At 32.8% G+C, this 12,245-nt stretch overlaps 1 protein-coding gene across 4 annotated transcripts in view; it reads left to right on the top strand.

Annotated features, from left to right (window-relative positions):
- Positions 1 to 12,245, top strand: part of LOC149085258 (mitogen-activated protein kinase kinase kinase kinase 3-like) — a 181,958-nt gene that overhangs the window by 14,276 nt on the left and 155,437 nt on the right. For all 4 annotated transcript variants that reach the window (XM_089233168.1, XM_089233167.1, XM_089233166.1 and 1 more), the window contains exon 3: positions 3,112 to 3,202. In XM_089233168.1, the coding sequence (XP_089089294.1) occupies positions 3,112 to 3,202 (91 nt within the window). The remainder of the gene's footprint in view (positions 1 to 3,111; positions 3,203 to 12,245) is intronic.

The following is a 12,245-nucleotide window of genomic DNA, read 5'->3' as shown; positions in this document are numbered from 1 at the left end:
TTTTTATTAAAACTAAGTAACAATTGTAGTTTTGTGTCTGTATTTTTTAATTATTTTTAACATTAATGGGTATGTTTTGTGTGATGCAAATATTACTTTGACCACAATAAATGCAACTAAATGCATATGTTTTGTGTTATATGTATATGTTTATAATTTTATAATTCACAAATTTAATTTTTTTTGTTTTGCAATGAAGTTTACTGTAATTTTATTAATTGTAATTATTTTAGAATTTTTAACCCTTTTTATACTAGAAATGTTTCAGGAAAACATTTATGCAAAAAAATCGAAAATTCGCCACTGCATCTTTCAACTTTTTAATATGTGGGTTTTTAACATCTCTTCCAGGAGGGCGATGAGAAATTTTGTTTTTGAAAAGGGGGCGATAGGCTGAATAAGTTTGGGAAACACTGGTGTGGGGGCTTGCCAAAGAAGCACTATTTATAAATGCTACCAAAGTGACAAATGGGTCCATCAAAGAGATGCTTTCTTTTATCGCGGACGTTAGGAAAATAAAATTGAATTTTCTGCACGTTTTTGTGTAAAACAAACAGCTGTGAATTGAAATTTGTAATAGAAAATATAAAATTTTTGTGTGATAACTGTACTCCAGAAATGAATAATCGTCAAAATATAGGTGATACCAGTTTCTGCTTTCACCTTTCCTCAAGTTTCAATGTTCCATTTATGGAACATCGTGGAAAGCAAAGGAAAAAAAAAAATTTCTTCAAATTTCAAAGTTGCTCTATACATAGGCATATAAAAGGATCTCAAATTCCAAATTTCAAAACAATAAGTGACTGCTCATAGTTTGACCTCTAAACGGTTAAAAATAGATAAATAAAAAAAATTGAATTTATGGCATGAAGTGCTTAAATGAATGAAATTTTTGTTTTGTAAATTGAGTTTGTAATCTCACATGTTCGAGGGTGGGAGGGGGGAACCAAGTGCTTTAATTTAAGAAAAATATTTTTCTAATAAATAAAACTGATGTTCTCTCTCCCCCAATTGGGAACATAGGCTGTTAAAAAGTTAAGTAAAGAGCGGTTAAGCTGTTACTTTACAAGCAAAGAAGAAAAGCTAGTCAGTCAGTGTGTGAGCTTTGTCACACTAGTATACATGCTATGTATTTTATTATGAAAATAACAAAAAATATATTCAGAATTTGAATAAATAGTGTTCAAAACTCTTAAATTATTTGGAACAAACCAATGACATAATGTAAAGAATAACTGAAGACAACTCCACAAAATGTCAAACTGAAGCAAACAGCTCTGGCTGGTGGTGTTCAATAATTCTTTGTACATTTTTCATTGATATTCCTTTGAAAATAGCATCCATGACTGCCTGCATCATGAATTATTATTACAGTGAAACCTCGATATTAAGATAATCTGCGGACCAAGAACAAATCTCGTTGTAGAGGGATTATCTTTTATATCGAGAAGCAGCAGTTTAACATTAGAGTATAGATATTTCCAAACAAGACTTGAACAAATATCGTAGAGCAGGGCTGGACAAATCCCAGGTTGCTATGGCGCATGGCTATCTAAGAATTGGTATTGGTGCCAAAAATTTTCTTTTGTGTTGTTACTAAATTGCAGGCCAGCCTGCTGAGAACAGCACAAAATGTTTTGAATTTATAGCAGCTTATCTGTCAACATAAATAAGGGTCACTATGTCCTGAAAAAGTCAAAAGAAGCATTATTTTGAACTTTTTTTCTTTGAGTGAAAATTTTTGTGACACCAAGATTTTTTTTTGTGATTAGTCCAGCCCTGCTATTCCTACCTATTAATAGTAGGAATAAAATTCCTACCTATTTTGCCCCTAACTGAACGACTTAATTTATCATACAACTGCCAAGACCCATAGATTCTAGTTAAGGGAAACTGACAGAGGATTCAGGTCCTTGGGAGACTCAACGTATTTTTTGCACTATAAATTTACTACAGAAGGGCTTAGGGATCCATCGGAAGCCTATTCTGGTTATCAAGACCTTCTTTCAACAGAAATTACTCGCATTTGGGAGAAAAATGGGATAAAATGAAACAAAACTTGTGCTTAGAAAAAACAGGTTTTGAAAACTTCCAGCACCTCAGATTATCCAGAACCTCTAAGTTTGGTAACTCAAATTATCGAGACTACTGTAGTCATGATGTTTCTACAAAAATTTTTACTTCTGTGATTTTTCTGGATGTGGCTGATTTGCCAGAAATTATGATAAATTTGTGATATCTTAACACAGTGTTTCCCAAAGTGGGCAATATCGCCCATTTCTTAATGTTTGGTTATATATGAAAACAGTTCAGCACAAAAACAATGTAAATGACTTATTAATTATCTGCTAGTACCTCTATGCATGTTACCATTCACAAAAAATTTTCTGCATCTTGTTTTCTTTTTGTATATTGAATACTTTTTTCCCAGAAAACTCAATGTCAGATAGGCCTATTTTTTTTTCTCCAATGCTGTACTTATTTTTTCCGTCATTATTTTGTATTCAATTGAAACTATTTGTCTAATTTTAACGTGTTTTCATGAGTGTAACAATCTTATTCTATAAATTTCATTTCATTCAGTTCATTTATTGGTTTTTAATAAACGTTTCCATTCATTATAGTGGTTTCCTTGTCCCATTATTAAATACTTTTTTTCCAGCTATTGTATATTTATTTACTCAAGAATCAGTAAAATTTCTGAGACATTTCAACATGCCACCAACTTATGTAGGTCTATCCTTTCATTTAAATCTGTGTGTTTTTTTTATAAATTCGTGTTGGTTGATAATTAGTTGAATAAGTGAGAGTAATATAAATTTAAATCAATCAGATTTGAAGTCTACCTTATTCACCGCTATCCTCATGCAGATCGCAGGTTAAGAAATATTGCTTTTTTTAATACTATCACTATTAATCTAGTTTATTAAAAACTTTTTGGTTCATATCCCATTTTCATCTACATTTTTCCAAAATTTACTAAATTTTTATTTTAAATGCTAAGTGAGCGATTTAAACACTTTTACATTCTTCTAAAACTTGGGATGAATATTGAGATACTTGGATTAAAACATACATCTTTAATGCACTTCATTCTTTCTTATTTTGTAGGAGATGATTTTGCCATAATTCAGCAAGAAATTCTGATGATGAAAGGATGCAGGCATCCCAATATTGTTGCATATTTTGGAAGTTACCTCAGGTAAGTATTCATGATAATTATTTAGATTTCAGTTATTTAGATTTTTAATCAAATAACATAATCCTAAGAAAATAATGATTGTAATAGTAATTTAGAACTTTTTTAGCAAAAAATATATGTTTTGATATGTAACATAACAAATTTATAGAAAAAATGTTTTTCATTATTCGTTTGTTATAGACTTAGTGAATTAGTATTATTATTCAATAAATTATATCAAGTCCATATAAATTCAAATCATTTTTTTCTTGATATTTAAGGAAATTTCTGAAAATGTTAACTTTATTTTAAAATGTTTGATTTTTGCCAATAAGTGATTTTTTTGCATAAAAAATAAACATAACATTTAAAAATGTTCTGAGTACATTCAGGATAACCAAGACGGACATGAATGTTACCCAAATATACTCATGCTAAAGCTAAGTAACTGCTAAGAGGTTAATGGTATACAGGGTGCATAGCAAATGGGGAATGGCATTTTACTGGCAGACCGTTGAACCTAGAGGTATACTTCTAATTAGAAAAAGTTTCCAAATAATTGTAGTAATCAGATATGCCATTCCTGTTTCGAGGGGTTGTACAGTTATTAAAATAAAAAGATCAATTTTTTATACAGTCCCTGTGTGCCTCAAAACCCAATTAGAAAGGTGTTACCCTGTCTTTCCTGATGCCAACAAAAAAAAAGCACAGTTTTAAGTACAATATTCCCTAAGATATTTAAATTTGAAAAACTGAGGAAAGTTGGGGGAAAAACAGCCCAAAAAAAATGTTTTACCTGCACTTAACACTGTTTTTTCCTAAATATCCTCTATTTTTTGAATTTGAATTCTTGTATATAATTGCAGTTAGAAACATGGAATTGTTTTAGTCAGGAGAGACAGGGTAACAACTTTTGAATTTGATTTTTGGGCACACAGGAACAGTATAAAAAGTAGTTTTTTTTTACTTCAATAACTACACAACCCCTTGCAACATCAATGACATCTGAATACAATATTCAATATACATTATTTGGATACTTTTTCTAATTGAAAGTATGCCGCTATGACCAACAGTTTGCCATTAAAATGCCATACGCCCTGTCACCTATGCACTCTATATATATATATACACATACAATATACAAATTCAAGGGCCACACAGGCAAATTTCCCAACAAGGTGGCTGAAAAAAATTTCCTCATAAAAAATGTGTATGTCAAATATAACCAAAATACCCAGTATAAAAGCATATATCACTAAAAAAAATTAATATGTAATACACTGCTCATAGAAAAGATTATGGTTGTCTTGACTAAGTATGGACAGATTTTTGATTTATCCCTGATGTTCTTGGCCCAAATTCGAACCCATGGATTTTGGCGGTAACTTTCATATGAAAGACTAGCATCTTAGCACTGCACAATACCAGTGTCCCCTCATCGAAGCAGTTGATTGACAGTGTATTAATAACTCATGGTACATCCTATCCATCCCAATGAAAATTTTGAACACTTCTATCATATCCCCACCAACATCTCCATGCCTCCAATGTAAACATTCAAGAAATCAAATCTTTCTTCATAGCTCAAGCCTTGTTGCAAACAAGAGCACGCATAGCTCTTCTCTGCACCCCTCAGCCAAGTCAGTGTCCCTCTGTAGTAGGTACGGTCTCCAAAACCGTACAGCACTCCAGTGCGGAACAAACTAAGCCTTGGAAAGTGGAAGAATAACTTTAGGAGAACGCAAAAAAAAACTTTTTGAAAATGAAACCAAGCATTCTACTTGCTTTTTTGACCAATGCTATACAATGTTCAGAAAACCTAAGCAATTGTATATCATCATCATCTTCAATCCACTGCTGGATGAAGGTCTCAAAATTTTTCCATTCTGCTGTGTCTGATGATTTAGCCATCCAGTTGACTCCAGCCACTTTCCTGATCTCATCAATCCATCTTGCTTGGGGATGCCTTCTCTGATGTTTAACACCAGGGGAGTACCAATCTAGAATACTTGTGGTCCATCTGTTGTCCTGTCTTCTTGCAATATGTCCAGCCCATTTCAAACATTTAATTCTTTCCATGATATCATATACCTTTGTGTGGTTCCTTATCCAAGTGATTCGTTTTCTATCTCTCCTTGTGATGTCTAGCATACATCTTTCCATGCTCCTTTGTGTTGTCTGTAGCCTTGTATCGTCTTGCTTGTGAGTGTCCATGTTTCAGCTCCATACGTCAGTGCTGGTAGCACACACTGGTTAAAAACTTTTCTTTTCAGGCATAATGGCATGTGACTCTTCAGAATTACAGTTTTTGCCAAAAGTGCTCCAACCAATCCTTGATCCTTCTGTTTATTTCATTAATTATTCCGTTGTCCATGGTCATTTCTTGTCCCAGGTATACATAGCTTTCTACTTCTTCTATCTCTGTGTTGTTGAGCAAGATTGTCCTCTTCAACGCAAAGGGGTTGAACATAACTTTAGTCTTTTGCAGATTCATTTTTAAGCCCACCTGAATACTTGCCTTCACCAGTTCTTGTATCATTTCTTCTAGTTCGTCTGGATTTTTGCTGATAACAACAATGTCGTCTGCAAAATGCAAATGGTTGAGAAATTCTCAATTTATTTAAATTCCCTTTTTATCCCAATCCAGTTTTCTGAATACTACTTCTTAAAACAGTGGTAAAGAGTTTTGGTGAGATAGTACATAGGAGTATCTGACTCCTTTTCCGAGTTTAATCCTTGCTTCTCCTTTATCCAAACAAATCATTGCAGTTGCTTTGTCATAGATTTTTTTGATGATATTGATGTAAGTCTTCTCTACCCCAATTATATCTAGAGCTTTAACAGCAGCAGATGTGAAGACAGAATCAAATGCTTTCTCAAAATCAATAAAGGCCATAGACAATGGTAATTCGTATTCCTTGTGTTTTTCTATAAGTTCCCTGATTGTTTGGATGTGATCCATTGTACTGAATCCACTTCGAAATCCTGCCTGTTCTTTTGGTTGAGCTTCGTCCATTTTGGATTCGAGCCTATATGTCAGCACTTTGGTGAAGATTTTATAAATTACTGATAGTAGACTTATTGGTCGATAGTTCTTGATAACCTCCTTTTCACCCTTTTTGTAAAGAAGAACCATCATTGCATTATTCCAATCTTCAGGCACACATCCGATTTAAGACAATTTGTGAACAAAGCAGCTAGCATACTGGCAAATTCTTCTCCTGCTTCTTTAATAATGTCTATCGAAATCACATCTTCACCTGGGTATTTCCCTTTTTTCATACATCTTATAGCCTTATAGACTCCCTCTTTCAGCACAGGTACTACTTGTACGAATTCGGCTCCATTTTCTTTTCTTCCCGCTCTTTTTCCTTTGTTCCGACCCTGTTCTTCATGTTTGTATAGAGTATTATAAAATTCCTCAACAATACTAATGATTTCATTTCCATCTTTTATGATGGTTCCATCTTTCCTTTTTAGTGCAAAAATTTCCTTTCTCCCAACAGTTTTTGTTTTGCTGATTTTAAGCTACTATTATCTTCTAATGCTTTCTTTACAATATCGCAATTACACTTCCTGACATCTTCTGTAATCGACTTTCGTACTGTCTTGCAAAGCTCTGCATATTCCAGTTTTGATTTAGGGTCATTCTTCTTAATCTGAAATTCTCTCCGATCTTTCATAACTTTCTTTGTTTCTTCTTCACTGGTTTGATTTTCTCCAGCGACTTCTTTTGCTGCTACTTTTAAGGTAGTGGTTAAAGTGACATCTTGAGTGGTTATGACATCTTGATCTTCCTCAGTGGTGCTATATAGCAAATCAAATCTGTTCTTCAGCTCTAACTGAAGTTGATATTGATGTTCTTGAAGCTTTATCATATTTCGATGCCAGTTTTTCTATTTTTGATAAGTTCCGCTCTTTCTATTCTAGTGTTAAGCCTTATTCTACATCTAACCAGTCTATGATCACTTACTGTATTGAATTTGTTGAGAACACTGCAGTCTTGGTTCATATGCTTCTTATTAGATAGGATATAGTCAATCTCACTAGTTGTTCCAGTTGGGCTTCTCCAGGTCCACTTTCTTTGGGGTTTTTTCTTAAAAAATTAATTCATGATGCATAACTGTTCGCTCTCTGTAAATTCGACGAGTCGGTTTCCTCTGTCGTTTCGTACACTGTAACCATAACTTCCAACCGAGCTTTCACCATTTTTTCTCTCTCCAATTCTCCCACCCATTACTATTTTGATATGATGGTTTCCTTTACTATGCAGCTCGTCTAATTCTTCATAAAAGCCTTCTACTTCTTCCTCAGAATAGCTTGTTGGTGCATAGACTTGTATAATCTGTATCCGGTATATGCTTGATATTTGCATGACCAGCTTTCCAACTCTATCAGATGTACTATCTAACTAAACAATGTGATTTTTCTACTTTTTATGAATGAGAAATCCTACTCCACTGATTCTTCCATTATCTGTTCCTTTGTAGTAAAATACATGTCCACTGGCAAGTTCGATTTTTTCCTCTCCTTTTCTTCTTATTTCACAGATGCTTAAGGTGTCCCAATTTATTCGTTTCAGTTCTTCCAACTCCTGCAAACGATTTTCTGAAGAAAGAGATCATCCGTTATACGTGGCCAAGGTCATTATCTTATGGCAGCCTGATCCAACCCAGAGAGTCTTAGCACCCTCTGTCTTCATGTCTTGCTGGTTGCTGCCGTAACCAGGGACACTCAGACTGCTGCGGACTGAGGGCCTTAGTTTATTGATAGAGTTCATATTTCTTTTAAGAGGGTTTTTGGCCATAGTCTTCCACGCTTTCCACTGCACGTTGGAGGAAACCCATCCGCGTCCGTTCACCACATGTTAAACATGGCTATTTACAGGGTGCACCACCAGAAGGTGCGGATTGAACTTTATGCCTCTACTGATGTCGATTCCTTCAAGTCCTCATAATGAAGCAATTAAAGGGTCTTCTTCTAGTTAGCAAGTAAAGACTATTCAACAGCCCAACAATTGTATGTGTATATATAGCGCTTGAAAAGAAATATGATAAACATATTGGGGTAAATCAAGAAGCTGTCCATTCTTGGATAAGAAAACCATAATTTTTTTTATAGGCAGTGTATTATACAGGGTGATCCAAAAGTCACGCAACCTGTTATAAAAAAATTAATTTCTCAAATTCTACTGATTGTAAATATAAAGTTTTTTCATAGACAGCAGCACTACACTGTTCAAGATGGAAAGTCTGGAAAGTCTTTTTTTTTTTTTCATTTTCCATGCTCACTGATACTCTCAGTGTCTCCTTTTTTTGTTGCATGATCAAGATGGTTTTTTGCCAGAAGCAAAGAATTTTTATGATTGACCAATATTTTTCAACTCATTCGTTTGAAGCCATTATTGAGGCGTTCAAATGGGAATTCAAAAATGTTTCTGTGCCCATTAAGACAACATTCTTCCGATTGGTGTTCCATTTTCGAGAAACTGGAAATGTTGAAGACCGCAGATGCAGTGGCTGCCTATCTCTACTGAGCCAGCATGGAATGTGTGATCTAAAGGAAAAAAACTAAAAAAACTCTGAAGAAATTTAAGTTTAACCCTGTCGTGTTAGGGTTGTTCCGGAGATGAAAGCTTCAGATCAGATCAAATGTCAGAATTTGGTGCACCGAAAATCTGTATGTCTATCATGAAAAGTCTCTGCATTCGTGGTTTTAACGTACTGTCCAAAACCCTCCTGTCCAAAACTGTCCTAAACCTCCTATTTATAACTATAAGTGAAAAACTTTACAATTTGATAAAGAGGTAACTTCTATAATCAATTAAACTTTATATTATATAAATTATATTATATTATTAATTACATTAAATATAATAAAATTTTGAAATTCAAAATAGTATATGCAAAGGGTTGGAAACATAAAGAGTGTAAATTATTTTTCATTTTATAAATTTTTTGTCACTTTCTGAATGTTGTTTTTTTATTTGAAAACAATACAGGGTGTTTCAAAAAGTTAGACCAAATATTAGAGAGGTAGTAAAATACCCATTTCAGTACAAGAATATTAATTAAGAGCCATGATTTTTTGCTGTGAGGTCAGAAATTAAACTGGCTAGAGGTGTTCAACAAGCACCCATTTTCAGGGCTCCCACTCTTCCTACTTTTCAGTAAAATGTCCTACTTGCTCGGGTTTGTCCTACTTTTTACCAAATTCTATTAACAAAATTTATGTAATTGAGTTTAATTGAGCAGGAAATCCTTGATATATTGCCAAATATTACAAATGTTGGAGATTACAATTAATGATTCTGCCAAAGCAGAAATTGTATCGCTTTAAAGATTATTTGGGGACGGGGTTTATGTGGACCATTTGATTTATTAGTTTTTCATTTGCTTAGTTTGAGGGTTCAATAAGTATAGTAGTCATTAAAAACTTCTGCTGGTTGAAAAAAAAATTTTTTTATTTATTACTCTTCATGGTCTTGGACAGTAACTAGCATTCATCATTCAAGATTTTGGTTCAAATAGGTGAAACAACAGTTTGCATTACAAAGCAGTTACATAGGATACATAGTTGCATATGGATACATAGGCCTATTCTAAGTTTGGTGATTCTGATGCTACCCAATAGCATTCAGTTGTCTTCTGTATTTTTAAGGCATGAATAGGCATAAACAATATTTACCAGAGTTGGCAAGATTTTGACTAATACGGTAAAATATAAAATCGTACTGTCCAAAACCCTCCTGTCCAAAACTGTCCTAATCTGTCCAAAACCTCATATTTATAACTAAGTGAAAAACTTTGCAATTTGATGAAGAGGTAACTTTTATAATCAAATAATAAACTTTATATTATATAAATTATATTATAATATTAAAATTACATTAAATATAAAATTTTGAAATTCAAAACAGTATGTGCAAAGGGTTATATGACTGATATCAGGTTATTAAACAATTGAAACTGAACTGTCTTGAGGTTAGATATTAGATTTATGAAAACATGAAAGATACAAGAATGGGATAAAAAGTTGTTGCATGGAAATCAGAAAAAACAATAGATATGACTACAGAATGAAATTAAACTTACGTAATAATCGAGCACTAATAATCAAGCGTAGCTGCACCTTTTAACATTCGATACAACACATAACTAATTTAGCTGCCCTATCTGTGCCAAAATGATTTCTAAGATAACAATTTGAAAATATTCTTTCAATTGATGCATAACTTGGGCGACATGAAAATAAAAAAAACAATGTGTTAAAGACAGTCTTTTGATAAGCCTTCTTCCAGTGTTTTTCATATTGAATGATAGAATTGTAATTGTATGAATTGTACAATTGTATTGATAGTATTGAATGATATAATTGTAAATATGGCTTGAATTTATTCGGTAAAATATTAGCTCCTAGCCTCATAACCACAGGAATTTAAATTTAACAAAAACTTTGGGTCTTGAAGTCTTTTATCATCATATAGGCGTAATCAGTGTTTGTGAAATTGTGTTTTGTTAGTCATGAGTAGGTGCTACATAGTGGCCTCATTTTCTTCAGATATATTTTCCTTTATTTATAATTAGTTTTTAAAAATTGAGGATGTAAAATAGAAAGATCTATTTAAAATTAAAAAAAAAAGTTTGAAAAGTCAAAACAGAACAATTTGCATCAAATAAATACTACAATATTGATATATATTCACATCATTATATTGCTATCTAATAAAAAATAATATTTATGTTGAGTTTCACAATAATGCAATGATTATAACTGTGACTATGCATATTTGGTACCTTCAATATAATATATTTTTTAAAGAAAAGTGTTTGGAGAGATTTGGCAGGGTTTTGGACAATCACTGTACTAAATACAGTACCTGCTTCATAATCATACATGAAAAATAAGATGTGGAGTAATAACATTTATGACAAACTAAAAAACTGAAAACAGTGTTTATATTTAAACAGTTATATACGTGATATTAATTTACGATCAGATTTCCAACTTAAAACCATAAATTTGGTGAAAGTTTACTTAGGAAAAAAAACAAATGACCACCTTTTTGAAATATTTTTGATTTAGTTTTATTTTCTGCTAGTATTTTTTGTAATATGTTAGTATCATGAAAAAAAACAAAAAATCCAAAAGGTTTCCACATAACATTTTGAAACTTGGAGGTTTTAGACAGTTTCAGACACTTTTGGACAGTTTATCCCGCGTGCCCTGTCCAAAACCCCAACCCTGCTCTGAGACAATGGATTACTGCACACATTTTTTGATGGTCGCCTTATTTCAAAAAGATTGTGGCCACCAAAAGCACCAGACCCTGAAAAAATCCCCTGATTTTTTCTTGTGAGAACACCTGAAGACAAATGCACAAGAATAATCCCCATTTCATTGATTAACTAAAAAAACCATTCAGTCGAAGATTGAAAAAGTGAATGCTCTGAGACGAGAGAGTGGCCAGAATCCTGGCAAAAATAATGCACTTGCATTCACGCAAAAGGCTCACAATTTGGTACACATTATAACATTTTGAAACAAACTTTATTTTTGTATCCACAAAAGTCTTATTTGAACTATATAGTTTTTTTATTTATTTCTCTTGATAGAATTTTAAAAATAAAATGTATTAGAACGGATTGCGTGACTTTTGGATCTCTTTGTATTTTGTCATGTATGTATAGTTTTTAGTTTATATAATTGCACTTTTAATTGGGTTGCTGTATTTTAGAAATATATGACATCCGTATTTGTTTTATGTGCATCTTTTTCAGCTACTTCATTGGTCAGTTTGCCTGTTGTGGCCTTAGATTTGTATATACAGGGTGGTAACTATCGACCGCCCAATGATTAGGCACGTGATTTCTTGTGCAAAACTGATATGGAAAAGTGTTTTCAGTTTTTGGTGTGACTCATAATTAATGAGTTATAAACGCTTTAAAAATTAATGACGGCACTTCAAAATCCTGCCAAACTCACCAAACGTTTAACTTGGCATTATTTTAAATTGAACAATGATATAACCCTAAGAAATCGAAAAAGTAAACCAGTTTCT

The sequence above is a fragment of the Pholcus phalangioides genome, unplaced genomic scaffold, assembly GCF_987345545.1.
Source record: "Pholcus phalangioides strain wild (caught in Gottingen) unplaced genomic scaffold, Ppha-v1.0 ptg000007l_1, whole genome shotgun sequence".
Taxonomy (NCBI): domain Eukaryota; kingdom Metazoa; phylum Arthropoda; class Arachnida; order Araneae; family Pholcidae; genus Pholcus; species Pholcus phalangioides.
Note: the sequence above shows the minus strand (reverse complement) of the source record. Positions and strands in the feature narration are given on the sequence as shown.